Source organism: Bombina bombina, chromosome 8 (assembly GCF_027579735.1).
Source record: "Bombina bombina isolate aBomBom1 chromosome 8, aBomBom1.pri, whole genome shotgun sequence".
NCBI classification, from domain to species: domain Eukaryota; kingdom Metazoa; phylum Chordata; class Amphibia; order Anura; family Bombinatoridae; genus Bombina; species Bombina bombina.
Window position 1 is genome coordinate 106709024 of NC_069506.1, and position 26611 is coordinate 106735634.

Genomic DNA, 26611 nt, shown 5'->3' on the forward strand with positions numbered 1-26611 from the left:
GGTTGGGTTTGAGGGGTATGAGAGAGAACTATCTATTCTAATTGTGTCAGTTTTATTTTTTAAATGATCAGCAATAATCTGAGCAGCGTTTGGTTGTGGGTGGGGGTTTTCAGGTCGACGAAGGAGGGAGTTAAAGGTTGAATTTTTTTTTCTGGGGTTGGATGCCTGAGTTGACACAAAGGAGGAGAAATAGACTTGTTTGGCCATGCTGACGGCAGAGTTGTATGATCTGAGGATGAATGCAGTAAAAACAGGATGGGCACGTGTTTTTTGTCTAAGTTCAGCAATCCGTGAACATCACTGATAGTTGGCCTGTTTGGTGTGTCATGGTTGTCGTCAAATGTATGATGCATGACTAACAGTGGAGGGTCTAGCAAGAATGTCAAGGTCTGGACAAGATAGCGATGGAGTGTTGGAAAGTAGAGGTTTCAGTTGAGCATAAAAGTCTGTGAGATCCAAGTCATTTAAATTCCTGTAGAGTAGATTTAAGGAGGGCTTGTGAGGATGCTTCTGTCAGAGTAAGAGAGAAAGTTAGTAGATGGTGATCAGAGGGAGGAAAGCAAAAATTAGAGAACTTGGAAATGGCACAGAGATTTGTGAAGACCATTTCAATTGAGTTTCCTTCACAGTGGGTTGGATATAATGTCCACTGGGACAATCCAAAGAAGTGGTAAGGGATAGAAATTTAGAGATAGCAGGCATGTTAGGATTGACAATTGGTATTTTGAAGTCACCTAAGATGAGAGAAGGCACGTTACAAGAGAGGAAGTGTGGGAGCCAGGCTTCAAAGTGGTTTAAGAATTGTGGTGCTGGGCCAGGAGGCCAATAGATAGCATTACGGAGAGCTACAGAGGAAAAGATGCGGATAGCATGAAATTTAAAAGATGAGAAGGAAAGGGAGGGGGTGAAGAAATGCAGTGGAAGAAGACCAAAAAGAATGCCTACTCCTCCTCCTGGGTTGTCTCCTGGCCTATGAGTGTGACTGAGTGCAAGGCACCATAGAACAGAGAGGCTACAGCAGTTGTGTAAGAAGAGGAGAGCAAAGTTTTTTAAATGCCAACAGGTTAAGTGATCGTGAAATGAATAGGCTGTGAATAGAAATGAGCTTGTTGCATACAGAGCGTGCATTCCAAAGGGCACACGAGAATGGCAGGGTATTAACAGAAGTGCATTTAATGAGATTGTGAGGGAAACATGGGCAAGATTTTGAAGGTGTTAGTTGTGGTAGTGAACAAAAAGAGACAGAGGATGGGTTAGGCGGGAGAAGAAAGATGGTAAGAGAAAGAAGATGAGTGTGTCTTATGTGAGCGTCTAAGCTTAGCATTAGTGAAGCATGGATGTAAGAAAGTAATAACGTTCATGTGTTGTAAAGGGGGGAATCATAGAAGAGAAGGGGGGATATGTTTAGTCTAAGTGTTGTTGTGAAAGGAGGAGCTGTGACTTTAAGAAGAATAAAGGATAAGGTAAAGGCAGAAAGAAGAAAGTGTAGCTTGTTTCAGGGGAAATTTAAGGAGATAGAACCTGTTTAAATGTTGCCCATTCATTTGTCTAACTCTTTGTATAACTCAATACACTTATAAACTACACACATTCTACAAATGCCCTGGCAAGCTACTCTCTGACAAGGTAGCAGTATCGAATTTATGGGTAATAACAGTGTAGCCTTCTCCGGAGCATCCTCTGCCCCGTTACCACTTTCTGTTGGGGTACCTCAAGGCTCTGTCCTCTGTCCCCTTCTCTTTTCAATCTACACGTCATCATTGGGTTCCTTAATAAAGTCCCATGGGTTTCAATATCATTTGTATGCCGATGACATACCTCTCTGCACCAGACCTACCTCCTTCCTTACTAACCCGTGTCACTAACTATCTTTCTTATATCTCATCTTGGATGTCCTCTCACTACCTTAAGCTAAATCTCTCCAAAACTGAACTCCTTATTTTTTCCCCCTTCTTCCAATGTCTTTGCCCCCAAATTTTCTATAACTGTTGATAATTCCATCATTACCCCTACCCTGCATGCCTGATGCCACTTCCACCTTAAAAATATCTCTAAAATTAGACATTTCCTTACACAAGATACAACTAAGATTTTAATTCACTCTCTCATCCTTTTCCCGCCTCGACTACTGCAACTCCGTCCTCTCTGTTCTACCTAGCTGCCGCATAGATCCTTTACAATCCATTATGAATGCCTCTGCCAGGCTCATCTTCCATACTCGTCGCTCTTTATCTGCTGCACCTCTCTGCCAATACCTTCACTGGCTTCCTCTTGCCTCTAGGATTAAACACAAAATCCTCACTCTGACATACAAAGCCCTCAACTGCACTGCTCCCCCCCTACATTTCCAAACTTGTCTCCAGATACTCTTCCTCCCGTCCCCTTTGATCAGCTCAGGATCTCCTCCTCTCTTGTTACTTCCTCACATTCCCTTTTACAGGACTTCTCCAGACTGGCCCCCATCTTGTGGAATTCCCTGCCTCGCTCCATAAGACTCTCCCCTAGTTTTAACAGCTTCAAGCGCTCCCTAAAAACTCTACTATTCATGGATGCATACAACCAACACTAACCTTTCCTAACTCCATTGCTTTCCCTTTGAACCCCTTAGAATGTAAGCCTATGAGCCCAGCTGTTTACAGATCGCCTTCATAAGAACCGACTACAACAGTGAAACTCTCGGCATGGCCCTCTGCCCACTTGACCCCTACAAAAGTTATCCTGTATACCGACTATGTTTACAGCGCTGCGGAATCTGTTGGCGCTCTACAAATACCTGATAATAATAAAAATAACATGGTCATAATTAACAGAGATCATACATTAGTGCAGGAAAAAAACACAAGGCCTAACCAAGCAATGGAGATGGCACCTTATGACAAGTGGAAAACAGACATAGAAAAGTTTGAACTTCTTAAGGTAATAAAGTAACATACCAGTGAATTAAGATTTAAGAGAGAGCAATAGCAGTTACACTGGGTGAAGCAGAGAGACAGACACAGGGTGAAGGCTGTATTGTGTTGTAGTACATACCTATAGAGATAGGAGAGGGAACAGTATAAGTGGATTTCTTATAGAGCCTTATCTGTATTATATATATTATCTATGTATTACATGCTCCTTATATAACTCAATACACTTACAAACTAAACACATGCTGTAACTTCACATGGCCATCATTAAAGGGATAGGAAAGTCAAAATTAAACTTGCATGAAAAAAAATGTAATGTTCAAAAACCAAATTGTATGACTATGTTTATGTGGTCTTATATCTACTCATATACTGTTGAATTGTATTACTCGATCCAATGTTATGCAATAGATTGGACAATAAAAAACAAATAAAAAATCAAACTTGCAGGATTCAGATAGAGCATATAATTTTAATACACTTTTAAATTCACTTCTATTTTCAAATGTGCTTTGTTCTCTTGTTATCCCTTGTTGAAAAAGAAAATGCACATATCCTACACTAGTGGGAGCTGGCTGCTGATTGGTGCCTGCACACGTGTCTCTTGTGATTGGCTAACTGGATGTGTTCAGCTAACTGCCAGTAGTGCAATGCCGTTCCTTCAGCAAAGGATGAAAAAAGAATGAAGACAATTTGATAATAGAAGTAAAATGGAAAGTTGTTTAAAATTGTATGTTCTATCCAAATCATGAAAGAAAATGTTGGGGTTTCTATCCCTTTAAGGTAAGGAAATTATATTTAAAACTGTATTGCTCTTGAGAACCGTACAAGCTCACTAAATTTATGCACATGCATTTAATGCTCTCTTGATGTTCCCAGGGGTACATAGTGAAAATATAGAATCCATCTCAATTAGTGACGAAGATGATGATGATGTTTTGCTGGTGGAAATCAACTCGGGCACCTGCACAGGTGAGTCATATTGTCTGCAACCTACTTTAAAAACACATATTCTGTGAAGCTTCAAATGTAGATATAAGAAGATACTTTTATATAATTTGAGCTAATAAAAATTTAGAGAAAATAAATATATAAGAAGAGGATAAAATTCACTAATAATATTGACACATGGAGAACAATGTATGAAGGGAATCTAAAGTGAATAGATTGAACAGGAAAAAGTGAAAACTAATAGGGAAAGTAAAGTGATCTTATAAGGAAACTAAGTTTTTGTTAGTCATTAAAGTGATGGTAAATCCAATTGTATAACAAATGCTAGGATTTACCATCACTAAAAATCAAGTGGAGTTTAAGTTATGAGATATGTAAAAAGGGTGCTAAACTCACTTTCTCCAACATAGGTGTGTCCGGTCCACGGCGTCATCCTTACTTGTGGGATATTCTCTTCCCCAACAGGAAATGGCAAAGAGCCCAGCAAAGCTGGTCACATGATCCCTCCTAGGCTCCGCCTTCCCCAGTCATTCTCTTTGCCGTTGCACAGGCAACATCTCCACGGAGATGGCTTAGAGTTTTTTGGTGTTTAAATGTAGTTTTTATTCTTCAATCAAGAGTTTGTTATTTTAAAATAGTGCTGGTATGTACTATTTACTCTGAAACAGAAAAGAGATGAAGATTTCTGTTTGTAAGAGGAAAATGATTTTAGCAACCGTTACTAAAATCGATGGCTGTTTCCACACAGGACTGTTGAGAGGAATTAACTTCAGTTGGGGGAAACAGTGAGCAGACTTTTGCTGCTTGAGGTATGACACATTTCTAACAAGACTTGGTAATGCTGGAAGCTGTCATTTTCCCTATGGGATCCGGTAAGCCATTTTTATTAAATAAGAATAAAGGGCTTCACAAGGGCTTTAAAGACTGGTAGACATTTTTCTGGGCTAAAACGATTGATTTATAAGCATTTTTAATAGTTTATAGCTTTGAGGAGTTATTTTATTCTTGGGAATTATGTTAAAGAAACGGCAGGCACTGTATTGGACACCTTTTTCACTGGGGACCTTCTCTAATCATAGGCAGAGCCTCATTTTCGCGCCACTAATGCGCAGTTGTTTTTGGGAAGCAAGGCATGCAGATGCATGTGTGAGGAGCTCAGATACATAGAAAAAGCTTACTGAAGGCGTCATTTGGTATCGTATTCCCCTCTGGGCTTGGTTGGGTCTCAGCAAAGCAGATACCAGGGACTGTATAGGGGTTAAATATAAAAACGGCTCCGGTTCCGTTATTTTAAGAGTTAAAGCTTTCAAATTTGGTGTGCAATACTTTTAAGGCTTTAAGACACTGTGGTGAAATTTTGGTGTATTTTGAACAATTCCTTCATACTTTTTCACATATTCAGTAATAAAGTGTGTTCAGTTTAAAATTTAAAGTGACAGTAACGGTTTTATTTTAAAACGTTTTTTGTACTTTGTTATCAAGTTTATGCGTGTTTAACATGTCTGAACTATCAGATAGACTATGTTCTGTATGTGAGGAAGCCAAGGTTCCTTCTCATTTAAATAGATGTGATGTATGTGACAAACAATTTAGAGAAAATGATGCCCAAGATGATTCCTCAAGTGAGGGGAGTAAGCATGGTACTGCATCATCCCCTCCTTCGTCTACGCCAGTCTTGCCCACACAGGAGGCCCCTAGTACATCTAGTGCGCCAATACTCCTTACTATGCAACAATTAACGGCTGTAATGGATAATTCTATCAAAAACATTTTAGCCAAAATGCCCACTTATCAGCGAAAGCGCGACTGCTCTGTTTTAGAAAATACTGAAGAGCATGAGGACGCTGATGATAATGGTTCTGACATGCCCCTACACCAGTCTGAGGGGGCCAGGGAGGTTTTGTCTGAGGGAGAAATTTCAGATTCAGGGAAAATTTCTCAACAAGCTGAACCTGATGTGATTACATTCAAATTTAAATTGGAACATCTCCGCGCTCTGCTTAAGGAGGTGTTATCTACTCTGGATGATTGTGACAATTTGGTCATTCCAGAGAAATTATGTAAGATGGACAAGTTCCTAGAGGTCCCGGGGCCCTCGAAGCTTTTCCTATACCCAAGCGGGTGGCGGACATTGTAAACAAAGAATGGGAAAGGCCCGGCATACCTTTTGTCCCTCCCCCTATATTTAAGAAATTGTTTCCTATGGTCGACCCCAGAAAGGACTTATGGCAGACAGTCCCCAAGGTCGAGGGGGCGGTTTCTACTCTAAACAAACGCACTACTATCCCTATAGAAGATAGTTGTGCTTTCAAAGATCCTATGGATAAAAAATTAGAGGGTTTGCTTAAAAAGATGTTTGTTCAGCAAGGTTACCTTCTACAACCAATTTCATGCATTGTTCCTGTCACTACAGCAGCGTGTTTCTGGTTCGATGAACTAGAAAAGTCGCTCGATAAAGATTCTTCTTATGAGGAGATTATGGACAGAGTTCACGCTCTTAAATTGGCTAACTCTTTTACTTTAGACGCCACTTTGCAATTGGCTAGATTAGCGGCGAAAAATTCAGGGTTTGCTATTGTGGCGCGCAGAGCGCTTTGGCTAAAATCTTGGTCAGCGGATGCGTCTTCCAAGAACAAATTGCTTAACATACCTTTCAAGGGGAAAACGCTGTTTGGCCCTGACTTGAAAGAGATTATTTCAGATATCACTGGGGGTAAGGGCCACGCCCTTCCTCAGGATAGGTCTTTTAAGGCTAAAAATAAACCAAATTTTTGTCCCTTTCGCAGAAACGGACCAGCCCCAAGTTCTACATCCTCTAAGCAAGAGGGTAATACTTCTCAAACCAAGCCAGCCTGGAGGCCAATGCAAGGCTGGAACAAAGGTAAGCAGGCCAAGAAACCTGCCACTGCTACCAAGACAGCATGAGATGTTGGCCCCCGATCCGGGACCGGATCTGGTGGGGGGCAGACTTTCTCTCTTCGCTCAGGCTTGGGCAAGAGATGTTCTGGATCCTTGGGCGCTAGAAATAGTCTCCCAAGGTTATCTTCTGGAATTCAAGGAGCTACCCCCAAGGGGGAGGTTCCACAGGTCTCAATTGTCTTCAGACCACATAAAAAGACAGGCATTCTTACATTGTGTAGAAGACCTGTTAAAAATGGGAGTGATTCATCCTGTTCCATTAGGAGAACAAGGAATGGGATTCTACTCCAATCTGTTCATAGTTCCCAAAAAAGAGGGAACATTCAGACCAATCTTAGATCTCAAGATCCTAAACAAATTTCTCAAGGTTCCATCGTTCAAAATGGAAACCATTCGGACAATTCTTCCTACCATCCAGGAAGGTCAATTCATGACCACGGTGGATTTAAAGGATGCGTATCTACATATTCCTATCCACAAGGAACATCATCGGTTCCTAAGGTTCGCCTTTCTGGACAAGCATTACCAGTTTGTGGCACTTCCATTCGGATTAGCCACTGCTCCAAGAGTTTTCACAAAGGTACTAGGGTCCCTTCTAGCGGTGCTAAGACCAAGGGGCATTGCAGTAGTACCTTACTTGGACGACATACTGATTCAAGCGTCGTCTCTACCACAAGCAAAGGCTCATACGGACATTGTCCTGGCCTTTCTCAGATCTCACGGGTGGAAAGTGAACGTAGAAAAAAGTTCTCTATCTCCGTCAACAAGAGTTCCCTTCTTGGGAACAATAATAGACTCCTTAGAAATGAGGATTTTTCTGACAGAGGCCAGAAAATCAAAACTTCTAAGCTCTTGTCAAGTACTTCATTCTGTTCTTCTTCCTTCCATAGCGCAGTGCATGGAAGTAATAGGTTTGATGGTCGCGGCAATGGACATAGTTCCTTTTGCGCAAATTCATCTAAGACCATTACAACTGTGCATGCTCAGTCAGTGGAATGGGGATTATACAGACTTGTCTCCGACGATACAAGTAGATCAGAGGACCAGAGATTCACTCCGTTGGTGGCTGACCCTGGACAACCTGTCACAAGGGATGAGCTTCCGCAGACCAGAGTGGGTCATTGTCACGACCGACGCCAGTATGGTGGGCTGGGGCGCGGTCTGGGAACCCCTGAAAGCTCAGGGTCTTTGGTCTCGGGAAGAATCTCTTCTCCCGATAAATATTCTGGAACTGAGAGCGATATTCAATGCTCTCAAGGCTTGGCCTCAGCTAGCAAAGGCCAAATTCATACGGTTTCAATCAGACAACATGACGACTGTTGCGTATATCAACCATCAGGGGGGAACAAGGAGTTCCCTGGCGATGGAAGAAGTGACCAAAATAATTCAATGGGCGGAGACTCACTCCTGCCACTTGTCTGCAATCCACATCCCAGGAGTGGAAAATTGGGAAGCGGATTTTCTGAGTCGTCAGACATTTCATCCGGGGGAGTGGGAACTCCATCCGGAAATCTTTGCCCAAATAATTCAATTGTGGGGCATTCCAGACATGGATCTGATGGCGTCTCGTCAGAACTTCAAGGTTCCTTGCTACGGGTCCAGATCCAGGGATCCCAAGGCGACTCTAGTGGATGCACTAGTAGCACCTTGGAGCTTCAACCTAGCTTATGTGTTCCCACCGTTTCCTCTCATTCCCAGGCTGGTAGCCAGGATCAAACAGGAGAGGGTATCGGTGATCTTGATAGCTCCTGCGTGGCCACGCAGGACTTGGTATGCAGATCTGGTGAATATGTCATCGGCTCCACCATGGAAGCTACCTTTGAGACAGGACCTTCTTGTTCAAGGTCCGTTCGAACATCCGAATCTGGCCTCACTCCAACTGACTGCTTGGAGATTGAACGCTTGATTTTATCAAAGCGAGGGTTCTCAGATTCTGTCATTGATACTCTTGTTCAGGCTAGAAAGCATGTAACTAGAAAAATCTACCATAAAATATGGAAAAAATATATCTGTTGGTGTGAATCTAAAGGATTCCCATGGAACAAGATAAAAATTCCTAAGATTCTATCCTTTCTTCAAGAAGGTTTGGAGAAAGGATTATCTGCAAGTTCTTTGAAGGGACAGATTTCTGCTTTATCTGTTTTACTTCACAAAAAGCTGGCGGCTGTGCCAGATGTTCAAGCTTTTGTTCAGGTTCTGGTTAGAATCAAGCCTGTTTACAAACCTTTGACTCCTCCTTGGAGTCTCAATTTAGTTCTTTCAGTTCTTCAGGGGGTTCCGTTTGAACCCCTACATTCCGTTGATATCAAGTTATTATCTTGGAAAGTTTTGTTTTTGGTTGCAATTTCTTCTGCTAGAAGAGTTTCAGAGTTATCTGCTCTGCAGTGTTCTCCTCCTTATCTGGTGTTCCATGCAGATAAGGTGGTTTTGCGTACTAAACCTGGTTTTCTTCCGAAAGTTGTTTCTAACAAAAATATTAACCAGGAGATAGTCGTGCCTTCTTTGTGTCCGAATCCAGTTTCAAAGAAGGAACGTTTGTTGCACAATTTGGATGTAGTTCGTGCTCTAAAATTCTATTTAGAGGCTACAAAGGATTTCAGACAAACATCTTCCTTGTTTGTTGTTTATTCTGGTAAAAGGAGAGGTCAAAAAGCAACTTCTACCTCTCTCTCTTTTTGGCTTAAAAGCATCATCAGATTGGCTTATGAGACTGCCGGACGGCAGCCTCCTGAAAGAATCACAGCTCATTCCACTAGGGCCGTGGCTTCCACATGGGCCTTCAAGAACGAGGCTTCTGTTGATCAGATATGTAAGGCAGCGACTTGGTCTTCACTGCACACTTTTACCAAATTTTACAAATTTGATACTTTTGCTTCTTCTGAGGCTATTTTTGGGAGAAAGGTTTTGCAAGCCGTGGTGCCTTCCATCTAGGTGACCTGATTTGCTCCCTCCCATCATCCGTGTCCTAAAGCTTTGGTATTGGTTCCCACAAGTAAGGATGACGCCGTGGACCGGACACACCTATGTTGGAGAAAACAGAATTTATGTTTACCTGATAAATTACTTTCTCCAACGGTGTGTCCGGTCCACGGCCCGCCCTGGTTTTTTTAATCAGGTCTGATGATTTATTTTCTCTAACTACAGTCACCACGGTATCATATGATTTCTCCTATGCAAATATTCCTCCTTTACGTCGGTCGAATGACTGGGGAAGGCGGAGCCTAGGAGGGATCATGTGACCAGCTTTGCTGGGCTCTTTGCCATTTCCTGTTGGGGAAGAGAATATCCCACAAGTAAGGATGACGCCGTGGACCGGACACACCGTTGGAGAAAGTAATTTATCAGGTAAACATAAATTCTGTTTTTCTGTGCCGTTGCACAGCCCTAAACTCAGCGGTTCCGGCCACCCATGGCACAACACTCTCCTTCAATGAGGTGACGTTTGCACCTCTGAACCAATAGCTGTGCGTATCAACTGACAGTGTTCTGTATGGACCCACGGCTATTGGTTTAGATGGGCAAGCGGCTCCTCATTGGTTGAAGAGCGATGTGCCGTGGGCGGCCGGAGCCGCTGAGTTTAGCACTGTGCAACGGCACAGAAAGGAAGAGCTTAGCACCCTTTTTTTTACATATCTCATCACTTAAAATCCACTTTATTTTTAGTGATGGTAAATTCTAGCGTTTGTTAAACACTTGGGTTTGCCATCACTTTAAAGGCCATTACATTTGATAAGTTACATTTTCTAATTCATTACATCATTGAATTAAAGGGGTTAAACACATAGTGCTCTGCGGGTTCCGAGCAGAAACTACAGATGATCCAATTGGCAAAGCTTGTTGCACAACACATAGGGTTGCCACCTCGGCCATGGTTTCCTGGATACTTATGAGTTACACATGCTGCAGGGTGTGCAGGGATTAACATGTATTGTGTATCTATTCATGTGATGTCCAGAGGCACAATACATGTTCCACCCCGACTTACCCTGCAGCATGTGTAACTCATAAGTGTCCAGGAAAACACGACCTAGAAGGCAGCCCTAACAACACAGCTGTGTAACTAGCGCAGATGATTGAATCAGCCACAGTTTCCACTCGGGACCAGCTCTGCTCTGCGGTTTGAAAGTGGTGCTTCTACCAAGTGTTTGTCCTCTTTGCAGGGGTTAAACGCATGAAGGTGCAGGTGGCTAGTTTAAAAAAAAAAAAAACTTTCACGATTCAAACATTGTATTTTAAACCACTTTCCAATTTACTTGTGATATCAGTTGTACATCATTGTAGCATAACTAGGTGATCTCAGGAAGATACATGTGACCTGAACACCTAAAGTCAGCAGTGTTTGTAACAATGTTTTCAACAATGTTATACATGCTTGATGATTAGAGGGCAGCAGCATTTACAATGTATAACATTATTAAAAATATTGTTGTGAACACTGGCATATTATGCTCAAGGCACAACTGCACTCTTCTTAACCCACCTAGGTATGCTCTTCAACAAGCAATACCTATAGAAAAGACATTGTGATAAAATGACTGTATTTGATAGGTCTGTATTCTATTACAAATATAAGGATCAGTTAGGACCACTTATGTTGTCCATCCTGTTATATTATAAGTAGAAAAAGTCACAATAGAACTTGTGTGATTCAGATAATACATGCCAAATGAAACAACTTTCCAATATATTTCTGTTATCTAATTTGCTTTTTTCTTTTGGTATCCTTTGTTGAAAAGCATACCTAGGTAGGCTCATGAGTAGCAATGTACTACTGGGAGCTAGCTGCTGATTGGTGGCTGCACCTAAATGCCTCCTTGTTATTGGCTCACCAGATGTGCTCAGCTAGATCACAATAAGGCATTGCTGCTTCTCCAACAAAGGATACCAAGAGAATGAAGCAAATTGGAAACTTATTTAAAATTGTATGCTCTTTAATGTATTTAAAATAACTATAATAGATCAATTGTTCCTATTGTGGCAGTTAGTAGAATGTTTAAGTCTTAAGTTTTCTACGTATACAATGTATATGCATTTTGAAACTATAAAATATAAATAATGTTGAATATATATTCAGGTGGAATGAATTCTGACATATTACATGCTGAACCAACACAAACTCAATATGTAAGCAGTCAGCTGGAAGCTGAGCAGGAAGTCTGTCACAATATTGCCCCAGGTGAGTCTAAATATAAGCGGTAATGAGGTATAAAACCACAAACCTGATTCTTTTTCTGCCCTATCTGAATCAGAAAAATTGAATTTTACTTCCTTGTGTACCAAAAACATGGTTTGCGGTTAGTGGCATCTCAAGAAATTACATCGGGGGGGGTCACTTCCAGGGGTCCTACCAGTGATTCGTGGGCAGGGCTGCGCCTGGGCTCAGCATGTTGTGGGTGGGGACGAGGTTTGCCATTAACGGACTGGATGGAGCTGGGGCAGCCTGGGCAAGGCATGACCACCGTTGGAGGGAGGGGACCAACTATTGTTTTGGGGGAGCTCCCTACCTGCCCTGGCTGCTTTTGTATTGAGAGCTGGTGGGATCCCTCACTGCTAATTGATCAGTGTCTAGAAAAGGGAAGATTTTATTCTTTTATGGCAGCTTGTGTGAGATAAGAAGTGCTATTTATATCCCTGCAGTTCCCTTAATAAAACAGATTGCCCCGGATACAAGTTTCTGCTGTGTCACTGAGATGAAGGGGCTATTATCACTGTCTGCCTGAGCTAACATCACTGAAGGTTCCACATACACTGAGATGCCTGTGACCCAAAGGTCTGTGCATTGGAGTGGTGCAGGAGATTGCTGGAGTCTCCCTGCGGCTTCTTCCTCCATATATAACATTTAGAGAGAGAGAAACAAACAAAGGCAAATGCATGCAATTTTAAGCAACATTGTAATTTACTCCTATTATCAATTTTCTTCGTTCTTTTGCTATCTTTATTTGAAAAGCAGGAATGTACCGTTTAGGAGCGAACCCATTTTTAGTTCAGCACCTGGGTAGTGCTTGCTGAGTGGTGGTTGAATGTAACCACCAATAAGCAACCGCTATCCAGGGTGCTGAACCAAAAATGGGCTTGCTCCTAAGCTTTATATTCCTTCTTTTTAAATAAAGATAGCAAGAGAACGAAGAAAATTGATACTAGGAGCAAATTAGAAAGTTGCTTAAAATTGCATGCTCTATCTGAATCATGAGAGAATAAAATTGGGTTTAGTATCCCTTGAAATATATACAGGTGGCCCTCGGTTTACGCCGGTTCAATTTGCGCCGTTTCAGAATAACAACCTTTTTTTTCAGTCATGTGACTGCTATTGAAAAGCTTTTGGAAAGCAATGCACTAATTAAAATAGCCAGTAGGTGGAGCTGTCCGCTTGTTTTGCAGCAAACTTATGCAACTTAACAGCCTTAAATTGATCTGTGTACACAGAGCAGACCAGATCTATCGAGCAAAATTTAGCAGGCACTTCCCTATTATCCTACTGTCTAGCAGCTTCAGGTGAGGGTGCCTAACTGCTTATTAATCACTGCAGATTGAAATGCATAGAATAGGTGCAGACCCAATATTATCTAACATGCTAACAATGCAGAGCACTGATTGCAGAAAAATGCGAGTAAAAACGTTTTTGTTCATTACTTAGTTTGATGAGATGCAGTCTGTTGTGTGATTATTTTATTAGGTGATGTTTAGCAAATGTTTTTGTTCATTTAACTTAGTTTGATGATGATACAATCTATATTTTTATGTTTATAATGCTGTTTAGCATTTAAAGTCTTCATTTCAAAGCTTTAAAAATAATGTATTAGGTGTTACTTATGACAATTTGAGAGGGGCCTGGAACCTAACTCCCTCACTTCCCATTGACTTACATTATAAACTGGGTTTCAATTTACATTGGTTTCGATTTACAACCATTCCTCCTGGAACCTAACCCCGGCGTAAACTGAGGGCTACCTGTATATATACATACAAATACATATTTAGCAATGTATTTGTATTTATCTTTATGTTAAAGTACTTTGGGGGCTTTTTTTTTTTCTAACACCCGAGATCTCATATCTTTGAGACTTTATAACTTTTGTGTGCAATATTTTTTTAACATCATTTATATTCGATGATGTTATTATGAGTGTAACTGTACTTTGTAAAAGTTAACCACAGCTCTGAGAGCGTAGTAAGAATTGTTGTGTAAATTTCGCTCAACTTTTAATATAAGAGCAATTAAAACAGATCACAAAAACACAACGTCGCTTCCGCAAAAACGTTTGCGCCTCACTTGCAATCTAGCCCTAAGGGGCCGATTTTATCATTTTTTAACAACAAAACATCCCTAGAGTGGGATGAAAAGAAAGAGATGCCTCTAAACACAAAGGATATGAGTATAGAATGACGATTGGAATTAAAAGATAACTTTTAATGTAAACATATAAAAAGACAGCCACATGCAGGTAGATGCCTAGTTAGCTGCCCGCACACACAAATGTTAAAAACACTTAATTCTGTTAAGATTCTATATGCTAGAATCCAAGTACATGTATTATCATTCAATGTATGTGGAAGAGTGCTTGGTGTATACTTGGTTGAATAACTTCCCTCCTTGGAGAGCCCAGAGAACTGGTCACCTGCTATATCGAATTAATCTTGAAAACGGAAAACATTTTTAACAACAATTTATATTGTACTATCTGATTGCAGTCATCACAGCTCTACAGGCTGATATTTAACAATCTACAAATTGAGTTCCAATATTCACTATGTAAAGTTGCTAGATTGTAACAGAACTGAGGGTTCAAAGTATTATATCAATATGTCGATTGATAGTATTGTCTGCCTTTGTATTTAGATTGTTACTAAAGCACAGGTTTCCATTTAAATAGGAGGGTTAATGTCCAAAAAGTATCAAGTATATCATGGCACACTACCATTAAATACTATATTACTGAGTCCGTGACCATCTACGGTTTACTCCACTGAAAGAGCCATTGGCCTGATTGGTCTGGGTATATATTATAAGTTATATATACAATAAGTGGTTTGCAATCAGTTGTGTCTATAAAGACGGCCCTAGTATCTATTGTGGAGGTTTTTTTTATAAAACAGCAAATATTATAAATCTAGTGTACTAGATAGCACAATTATATACTTAACAGAGTAGGATTAATAGTACTATTTGCATGTCAAAAGTTGATGCTGCAAATAATTGCTTTAAATGCTGAATAACTGCAGCGGTTCAAAAATGTATGTATATAAGTTTAGTAACACAATCAGCTTGCCACTAGTAAGTAGATTATATACCACTGTAAAAAAATTAATAAAGCAAACAGCTCAACCTATATATCATGTGGTTTTTAAACCACCAAAGATCATTGACGTTATATATACAATATTACAATTTGCATATCGATAGTTAGCAAGTAAGGATTGGCAGCACTAGTTACCGCTAGAGATGTAAGTATATGGAAGTATTACTGGACGCAAGTCCTTAAATAAGTTAGAATGTTTAGATGGATTCGAGCTATTGTTATATTTAACCAGAATTGAGCTAATAAAAACAAAAGCAAAACCCCCTAACGCGGTCGCATTTCTCAATCGCTTCCTCAGAGGGGTACGCGGGGCTGACATGGGAACCTATTTACCTTCTTAGTAAACCCTCCTATTAAGTTTGATTGGTCAGGGGCCAGTACGTGACCTGATCGATTATTGGTTTAACAGGTCTCAAAGGAAGTTACGTGGTTACCGATTTTCTAATCATTATGATTGTTGATTCATTGCCATGGATACCACAGTGCTGTCAGTTTGACATCACAATGTAAGTTAATATGGGAAAAAAGAAGATAAAAGCTTATGTTATTGGTTAAAAATACGTATATGTAACAGAACGTATCTAACTTGTATTGGATAGTGTACAGTTGTACACTTGCAAAAAGTTTTATGATTACCGATTCTCAAATCATTGTTGTTATTGATTCGTTACCTTGGACAGCACAGAGATGTCCGTGTAATATCACAATGTAAAATAATATATATAATATATTCCATTCATGTACTGGTACTATTGTCTTCTAAACATATACTGAGAAGTTGTTATAATCATTCATTTAAAAAAAACTGTGCAATCTCTCTCTAACTCAAAATGCCCTCCTTGTAACTGCAGACATAGAATCTCTGTACACCAGCATACAACACCACCTAGGTGAAAAATCTTTAGCATACTTCCTTTCCTATCCACAAATCATTTGGACAATAAGTAGCATGATACTTTCATTTTGAAACTGTTACATTTTGCGCTTCATTTCAACTTCTTCACTTTCAAATATCAATTTTATCTGCAAACCCAGGGGACAGCAATGGGTACAGCATGCGCGCCTACATATGCTAATCTTTTTTTTAGGGTGGTGGGAAGGGAAAAAGGTATTCAGTGATGACAATAATGAATACACACAATATGTACTGTTTTGGATAAGATACATTGACGATGTGTTATTCATATGGGAGGAGTCGGTAGAAAAGCTGGATCAATTTATGAGGATTATTAACAACAACAACATTAAGTTAACCTATGAAAGCAGCAAGACTATGATTGACGTCTGGGATTTAAAAATCATGAAAGAATCGGATGTATCTATATCCACTAACATCTATAAAAAGGAGACTGCCACCAATACCCTTCTTCACCATACCAGTGCCCATGCTTACAATACCTTAAAAGCTATCCCCAAAGGCGAATTCAATCACATGAGACAAAACTGTTCTGATGTTCATAGATTCAAAGTGGAATCCACGCATCTAACAGCTAGACTTTGTGAACGAGGATATAACAACACATCAATCAATCAATCAATCAAAAGAGCACGAACTTATGCATTAAAAACTGAACGTGAAACCCTGTTACAAACTAAAACAAAACAAGATGACATCACCATACATTTGATTACCACTTATAACCCACAAATGCACAAAATAACTGAGGTGAAAAATAATAATTGCCAAATATTAAAAAAATTGACCCTCTCCTATCCAGCCAAATTGGCACAAGAGTATTGATTGGTTATAGAAGACCAAAAAAGCTAAGAGACATGTTGTTTAAGAGTCATTACGTTCACAAACCCAAAAAAGAATCCACAACCAAAGGAATGTTCCCATGTGGCACATTCAATACTTGTACTAAAGTATGGAAAGCAAAAACATTTAAAGATAAATATGATTGGACCCATGTGATACCTACATATTTCTCATGTTCATCAACAGGAGTTATATATGTAATAAAATGTTCATGCAATCTCCTTTATGTTGGTATGACTACCAGACAGTTAGAGGGATATGGCTGCACCTCACTGACGAGGCCCACAATAGGCCGAAACGTACGTCTGGGGTTTTGCTGTTTCTCTTGTTCAGAGAGGAATTGCCTGGTATTTCGGGGCTGGACTGTACTGTGAAGTCAGGATCAGACTGATATGCTACAGGAAAGTTCTTCTCTGTGAAAGGCACATGTTGAGCAAAAAGAGGCTGCTTCTTGGGTGGTAACTAGCCATAGAACAAGCTATTATGCTATTGTTCGTTCCCAGGTTGAGCGCTTCTCTCTTTTATTTATGCATGACTACCAGACAGGTCAGAACATAAATTTCTGAACATTGCAGAAACATTCGCAATGGCAGAAAGGAATCTGAAAAAGGTTAAACCATTACGAGTGTAGCCAAGCATTTCCTACACAAACATAATGGGAATTATTCCAATTTTAAAATTTGCAGTACTTCAACAGGCCAATCTGGGAATAAGAGGTGGTGACCTAGAGAAGACTTTATTACGTATGGAATGCAGATAAATACATCTACTGAACTGCTTTAAGCCATACAGCATGAATGATTATAACAACTTCCAGTATATGTTTAGAAGACAATAGTACCAGTACATGAATGGAATATATGACTCCTATTCATACGACTAGAACAAGACATAACTACAGTTACAATATGAACTACAACATGGTTTGTTACCATAAGACCATGGTATACTTACATAGCTATATTATCTAGTATAAGAGATCTAAACACATTTGATGTTACCAGTAATAACATCCAAAAAGATCAATAAAAAGAAATATATTATTATCCAATGAGAATTATTTTCCACTATTTTAATTTTGCCTAGCTCACACTAGATAGAACATTTGTGTCTATTATTTTTATTATTTACTTTTTTCTATCACGTTAAAAAGCATCAATGAATGAGCTTTTTACAACAACTATACTACAATATAACTTGTATCACACATTAGTATTTTTCTTGTGCACAACATACCACAACAGTTTTACAGCACCACCATCACACTGGTCACTTATTGTCTTATCTTATCATTTGTATTGTGTCTAATCGGCTTACCTTTTGTATTATCTCTTAACTTTGGTTATATTAGTCCAGCATAATTCCAGGCTGGATACGCACCTACATCACCCAGGAATGTAAGTTACATCCAACAAACAACACGTTGTAACACTCAGTCAATCAACACAGTTAATTCTCAGGAATCTGTAGCACTGTATCTCTCTAAATTTGTCATGCAAATAAGCACTCTGTTCAAATTCACAACCAGGAGTTTGACCAAATGTGGATTAATGCTATGGACGAACTGATGAAGGCTCATCAGCATTCAACAGTCTGTTTCACCAGATATTCAATTATGATGTCTTTTAATTTTCTATTCTTTGTCATCAGGCTGAGGACCAAATATTCAATATGATAACGAATATGTAAATATACCAACTAAATAGGCCTACTAACAGGCGTTGACACCAATTTCAGCTATATAGAGAAATATGACATATTTACTTTTATTGTCAATAATATAGTAACTCCAATGTTTTGTGAATGTATAGCTGTATATAGTATTTAATATAAGTGAGACACGTTCTGTTATATATATACTAATCCTTGTCCAATAACACAAGATTTATCTCCCTCATTCCACATTTTGATATTACACTGACATCACTGTGGCATCCATGGCAATGAATCAACAACAAGGATTAGAGAATCGGTAACCATGTAACTTTTTGCTAATGTACAGCTGTGTACATTATCCAATATAAGTGAGACACTTTCTGTTACATATACTGATCCTTGTCCAATAACATAAGCATTTACCTCACTTTTTCCATATTATTTTACATTGCGATATTACACGGACATCTCTGTGCTATCCAAGGTAATGAATCAATAACAACAATGATTTGAGAATCGGTAATCATAAAACTTTTTGCAAGTGTACAACTGTATACATTATCCAATACAAGTGAGACACGTTCTGTTACATATATGTATTTTTATCCAATAACATAAGCTTTTATCTTCTTTTTTCCATATTAACTTACATTGTGATGTCAAACTGACAGCACTGTGGTATCCATGGCAACAATCAACAATCACAATGATTAGAAAATCGGTAACCACGTAACTTCCTTTGTGACCTGTTAAACCAATAATTGATCAGGTCACGTACTGGCCCCTGACCAATCAAACTTAGTAGGAGGGTTAACTTAGAAGGTAAATACGTTCCTATGTCAGCCCCGCGTACCCTTCTGAGGAAGCGATAGTGAAACGTAACCGCATTAGGGGTTTTTTGCTTTTGTTTTTATTAGCTCAATTCTGGTTAAATATAACAATAGCTCGAATCCATCTAAACATTCTAACTTATTTAAGGACTTGCGTCCAGTAATACTTCCATATACTTACATTTCTAGCGGTAACTTGTGGCATGCAAATTGTGCTGCCAATCCTTACTTGCTAACTATCGATATGCAAATTGTAATATCGTATATATAACTTCAATGATCTTTGGTGGTTTAAAAACCACATGATATATAGGTTGAGCTGTTTGCTTTATTAATTTTTATACAGTGGTATATAATCTACTTACTAGTGGCAAGCTGATTGTGCTACTAAACTTATATACATACATTTTTGAACCGCTGCAGTTATTCAGCATTTAAAGCCCACAATTATTCACAGCATCAACTTTTGACATGCAAATAGTACTATTAATCCTACTCTGTTAAGTATATAATTGTGTTATCTAGTACACTAGATTTTTAATATTTGCTGTTTTATAAAAAATAAAACACTCCACAATAGATACTAGGGCCGTCTTTATTTTCAATAATAATACATAAGCAGTGTATAATTTGGTTATAGTCGTTAAGCAAAATGTGCTACCAGACTTATAGACACAACTGATTGTAAACCGCTTATTCTATATAGAATTTATAATATATACCCAGACCTATCAGGCCAATGGATCTTTCAGTGGAGTAAACCGTAGATGGTCACGGACCCAGTCCTAAAGTATTTAATGGTAGTGTGGCATGATATACTTGATACTTTTTGGACATTAACCCTCCTATTTAAATTGAAACCTGTGTTTTAGTAACAATCTAAATACAAAGGCAGACAATACTATCATTCGACATATTGATATAATACTTTGAACCCTCAGTTCTGTTACAATCTAGCATCTTTACTTAGTGAATCTTGAAACTCAATTTGTAGATTGTTAAATATCAGCCTGTAGGGCTGTGATGACTGTAATCAGATAGTACAATCTAAATTGTTGTTAAAAATGATTTTCGTTTTCAAGATTAATTCGCTATAGCAGGTGATCAGTTCTCTGGGCTCTCCAAGGAGGGAAGTTATTCAACCGAGTATACACCATGCACTCTCCCACATACATTAAATGATAATACATGTACTTGGATTCTAGCATATAGAATTTTAACATAATTAAGTGTTTTTAATATCTGTGTGTGCGGGCAGCTAACTAGGCATCTACCTGCATGTGGCTATCTTTTTATATGTTTACATTAAAAGTTATATTTTAATTCCAATCGTCATTCTATACTCATATCCTTTGTGTTTAGAGGCATCTCTTTCTTTTTATCCCACTCTAGGGATGTTTTGTTGTTAAAATTTGATATTTAGATGCCTACACACAACCATTTGAGTTAGCCTACTAATAAGCAATTTCCTTTTGACAAGGCTCCCAAGTGGCAACTTATACTTTTAAGCTATACTTCAGTGTATAAAAGCCGATTTATCAATGTCTGGTGGACATGATCCGCTGTAGAGGATCATGTCCGCCAGACATCGCTGAATGCCGACAGCACAAGCAGTTGTGGTGAACTGCTTGTGCAATGCCGCCCCCTGCAGATTCACAGACAATAGCAGGGGGTGTCAACCCGATCGTACTCAGAGGAGGCGTATGAGTTAAGGAGCAGCAGTCTTAAGACCGTTGCTTCTTAACTCCTGTTTCCGGCAAGCCTGATGGCTTGCGCTGAAACAGATGCATTGGGGCCGATTGACTGTTTATTAAATTGGCCCCGTAGTCTTTCTTCCCATTCTACTTGTTGGGTAAACAATACTAACAGGCCTCTAATTATAAAAGTCTAATATAACTTTTTACCTGAATGCAAAAATGTGTTAAAATACAGCAACTCTAATAATAAAATAAATCAGTACTAATCTATGTCATTCCTTATTTTGTTTAGAAAATGTTCAGGTTGAAAACAGTTACGAGGATGAAACAAATATGCAACAGCTGGATATCCATTCAACTGCCTGTGCAAGTAAGTGGTCTGCTTAAATAATAAATTATTAGAAACTGTTATTAGAACATTTCCTGTAGTTTCTTGAGTGTTCTACTCATTACACCAGGTGTTGGCAACCAGATATGAACCCTGTGCCAAAATAGTACTACACCGTGAATAGATCTGTCAGCTTCATATTCTGATTTAGGTTTGGTAATGTTTAAAGAACAAATATTTATTACAAATTAAAACAAAACAACTATTATTATTACATTTATTACTAATAATAAACAAACATCAGATCTGTCAGCCACATCTCCACATCAGAACAACAAAAATGATGCAGACAATTTGAGATCTTATACCAAAAAGCTGTAGCAAATGGACAAAGAACTAATACTCTCGTCTAGTGTGGACCGCTGCCTTATCACAGTCTCTCCCAACGGACTGTTAATATGTAGAAGCTTTTGGAATGTAGATGTGCAGGTTCTGTATAAATCACTCTTAGTATGAAGATGTCACTGAAGACAAATAGACTTGACTTGATGTGTGTGTGTATGTGTACATATATATATATATATATCTCAATTGATATGAGTGCAGTGCAGTGTCGGCCAATCAGGAGGGAACCCCTCAATGAATGGTATACAGCCAAGCTGAGAAAAGAATGCTCCAATGTTGAAATAGCATGTTGATAAGAAAGCATATCACTCTTTAAAATCCAAGTTTCGGCGATGTCACAGAAAAACAGCAAGCAATGGTATTGTCGGTTCAAAGGAACAAACCGACAATACCATTGGGCAACCTTTTATATGTTTTAATTTTGCTCATGAGAAAGACGATCTAATCGTTGAAACACATTGAGCTGAGCTATTAATAAATGTTTTGTTCCTTTTAACCGACAATGCCATGCTTGCTGTTTTTCTGTGACATTGCCGAAACTTGGATTTTAAAGAGTGAGTATATGCTTTCTTCTGTTATGTGTGATCAGTCCACGGGTCATCATTACTTCTGGGATATAACTCCTCCCCAACAGGAAATGCAAGAGGATTCACCCAGCAGAGCTGCATATAGCTCCTCCCCTCTACGTCAGTCCCAGTCATTCTCTTGCACCCAACGACTAGATAGGATGTGTGAGAGGACTATGGTGATTATACTTAGTTTTTATGACTTCAATCAAAAGTTTGTTATTTTACAATAGCACCGGAGCGTGTTATTACTTCTCTGGCAGAGTTTGAGGAAGAATCTGCCAGAGTTTTTTACTATGATTTTAACCGGAGTTGTTAAGATCATATTGCTGTTCTCGGCCATCTGAGGGAGGTAAAGGCTTCAGATCAGGGGACAGCGGGCAGATGAATCTGCATTGAGGTATGTAGCAGTTTTTATTTTCTGAATGGAATTGATGAGAAAATCCTGCCATACCGTTAAAATGACATGTATGTATACACTTCAGTATTCTGGGGATGGTATTTCACCGGAACTACTCTGTTAAAGGTCACTAATCCTTTTAATAACTATTTATCATGTTAAACGTTTTTGCTGGAATGTAGAATCGTTTACATTGCTGAGGTACTGTGTGAATAAATATTTGGGCATTATTTTCCACTTGGCAGCCTTTTTTGCTTTTATTTGTGACAGTTTCGTTTCTCTTCACTGCTGTGTGGGAAAGGGAGGGGCCGTTTTTGGCGCTCTTTGCTACGCATCAAAAAAAAAAAAAAAAAATTCCAGTCAGTTACTTTTATATTTCCTGCATGATCCGGTTCATTTCTGACAGATCTCAGGGGTCTTCAAACTTCTTTGAAGGGAGGTAAATTCTCTCAGCAGAGCTGTGAGAATTCTTATAGTGACTGTGAATAAAAACGTTGCTTTGTATTTTTTATGTCAAATTTAATTATTGTTATTTTACTAATGGGAACAAACCTTTGCTAAAAGTTGTGTTGTTTTAAAGTTTGATGCTATAACTGTTTTTCAGTTCATTATTCAACTGTCATTTAATCGTTTAGTACCTCTTTGAGGCACAGTACGTTTTTGCTAAAAAAGATTATAACCAAGTTGTAAGTTTTTTGCTAGTGTGTTAAACATGTCTGACTCAGAGGAAGATATCTGTGTCATTTGTTCCAATGCCAAGGTGGAGCCCAATAGAAATTTATGTACTAACTGTATTGATGCTACTTTAAATAAAAGTCAATCTGTACAATGTGAACAAATTTCACCAAACAGCGAGGGGAGAGTTATGCCGACTAACTCGCCTCACGCGGCAGTACCTGCATCTCCCGCCCGGGAGGTGCGTGATATTATGGCGCCTAGTACATCTGGGCGGCCATTACAGATAACATTACAAGATATGGCTACTGTTATGACTGAAGTTTTGTCTAAATTACCAGAACTAAGAGGCAAGCGTGATCACTCTGGGGTGAGAACAGAGTGCGCTGACAATGCTAGGGCCATGTCTGATACTGCGTCACAGCTCGCAGAGCATGAGGACGGAGAGCTTCATTCTGTGGGTGACGGTTCTGATCCAAACAGATTGGACTCAGATATTTCAAATTTTAAATTTAAATTGGAGAACCTCCGTGTATTACTAGGGGAGGTCTTAGCAGCTCTCAACGATTGTAACACCGTTGCAATACCAGAGAAACTGTGCAGGTTGGATAAATACTTTGCGGTACCGGCGAGTACTGAAGTTTTTCCTATACCTAAGAGACTAACTGAAATTGTTACTAAGGAGTGGGATAGACCCGGTGTGCCGTTCTCACCCCCTCCAATATTTAGAAAGATGTTTCCAATAGACGCCACCACTCGGGACTTATGGCAAACGGTCCCCAAGGTGGAGGGAGCAGTTTCTACTTTAGCTAAGCGTACCACTATCCCGGTGGAGGATAGCTGTGCTTTCTCAGATCCAATGGATAAAAAATTAGAGGGTTACCTTAAGAAAATGTTTGTTCAACAAGGTTTTATATTGCAACCCCTTGCATGTATCGCGCCGATTACGGCTGCGGCAGCATTTTGGATGAGTCGCTGGAAGAGAACCTTAGTTCATCTACGCTAGACGACATTACGGACAGGCTTAGAGTCCTTAAACTAGCTAATTCTTTCATTTCGGAGGCCGTAGTACATTTAACCAAACTTACGGCTAAGAACTCAGGATTCGCCATACAGGCACGTAGGGCGCTGTGGCTAAAATCCTGGTCAGCAGATGTTACTTCTAAGTCCAAATTACTTAATATACCTTTCAAGGGGCAGTCTTTATTTGGGCCCGGTTTGAAAGAAATTATCGCTGACATTACAGGAGGTAAGGGCCACACCCTACCCCAAGACAAAGCCAAAGCTAAGGCTAGACAGTCTAATTTTCGTCCCTTTCGGAATTTCAAAACAGGAGCAGCATCAACCTCCACTGCACCAAAACAGGAAGGAGCTGTTGCTCGTTACAGGCAAGGCTGGAAGCCTAACCAGGCCTGGAACAAGAGCAAGCAGGCCAGGAAACCTGCTGCTGCCCCAAAGACAGCATGAACCGAGAGCCCCCGATCCGGGACCGGATCTAGTGGGGGGCAGACTCTCTCTCTTCGCCCAGGCCTGGGCAAGAGATGTTCAGGATCCCTGGGCACTAGAGATCATATCTCAGGGATACCTTCTAGACTTCAAATTATCTCCCCCAAGAGGGAGATTTCATCTGTCAAGGTTGTCAACAAACCAGATAAAGAAAGAAGCGTTTCTACGCTGCGTACAAGATCTGTTATTAATGGGAGTGATCCATCCGGTTCCGCGGTCGGAACAAGGGCAAGGGTTCTACTCAAACCTGTTTGTGGTTCCCAAAAAAGAGGGAACTTTCAGGCCAATCTTAGATTTAAAGATTCTAAACAAATTCTTAAGAGTTCCATCGTTCAAAATGGAAACTATTCGGACAATTTTACCCATGATCCAAGAGGGTCAGTACATGACCACTGTGGATTTAAAGGATGCTTACCTTCACATTCCGATCCACAAAGATCATCACCGGTATCTAAGGTTTGCCTTCTTAGACAGGCACTACCAGTTTGTAGCTCTTCCATTCGGATTGGCTACGGCTCCAAGAATCTTCACAAAGGTTCTGGGTGCCCTTCTGGCGGTACTAAGACCGCGAGGGATTTCGGTAGCTCCGTACCTAGACGACATTCTAATACAAGCTTCAAGCTTTCAAACTGCCAAGTCTCATACAGTGTTAGTTCTGGCATTTCTAAGGTCGCATGGATGGAAAGTGAACGAAAAGAAGAGTTCTCTCTTTCCTCTCACAAGAGTTCCATTCTTGGGGACTCTTATAGATTCTGTAGAAATGAAGATTTACCTGACAGAAGACAGGTTAACAAAGCTTCAAAATGCATGCCGTGTCCTTCATTCCATTCAACACCCGTCAGTAGCTCAATGCATGGAGGTGATCGGCTTAATGGTAGCGGCAATGGACATAGTACCTTTTGCACGCCTACATCTCAGACCGCTGCAATTATGCATGCTAAGTCAGTGGAACGGGGATTACTCAGATTTGTCCCCTACTCTGAATCTAAATCAAGAGACCAGAAATTCTCTTCTATGGTGGCTTTATCGGCCACACCTGTCCAGGGGGATGCCATTCAGCAGGCCAGACTGGACAATTGTAACAACAGACGCCAGCCTACTAGGTTGGGGCGCTGTCTGGAATTCTCTGAAGGCTCAGGGACTATGGAATCAGGAGGAGAGTCTCCTGCCAATAAACATTCTGGAATTGAGAGCGGTTCTCAATGCCCTTCTGGCTTGGCCCCAGTTAACAACTCGGGGGTTCATCAGGTTTCAGTCGGACAACATCACGACTGTAGCTTACATCAACCATCAGGGAGGGACAAGAAGCTCCCTAGCAATGATGGAAGTATCAAAGATAATTCGCTGGGCAGAGTCTCACTCTTGCCACCTGTCAGCAATCCACATCCCGGGAGTGGAGAACTGGGAGGCGGATTTCTTGAGTCGCCAGACTTTTCATCCGGGGGAGTGGGAACTTCATCCGGAGGTCTTTGCCCAAATACTTCGGCGTTGGGGCAAACCAGAGATAGATCTCATGGCGTCTCGCCAGAACGCCAAACTTCCTCGCTACGGGTCCAGATCCAGGGATCCGGAAGCAGTTCTGATAGATGCTTTGACAGCACCTTGGAACTTCGGGATGGCTTATGTGTTTCCACCCTTCCCGCTGCTTCCTCGATTGATTGCCAAAATCAAACAGGAGAGAGCATCAGTAATTCTAATAGCGCCTGCATGGCC

General features: G+C 40.0%; 1 protein-coding gene across 1 annotated transcript in view; it reads left to right on the top strand.

Moving 5' to 3' along the window:
- Positions 1 to 26611, top strand: part of LOC128638509 (zinc finger protein 37A) — a 155577-nt gene that overhangs the window by 98704 nt on the left and 30262 nt on the right. The window contains exons 5-7 of the mRNA XM_053690507.1: positions 3789 to 3881; positions 11854 to 11955; positions 21311 to 21388. Of these exons, the coding sequence (XP_053546482.1) occupies positions 3789 to 3881; positions 11854 to 11955; positions 21311 to 21388 (273 nt within the window). The remainder of the gene's footprint in view (positions 1 to 3788; positions 3882 to 11853; positions 11956 to 21310; positions 21389 to 26611) is intronic.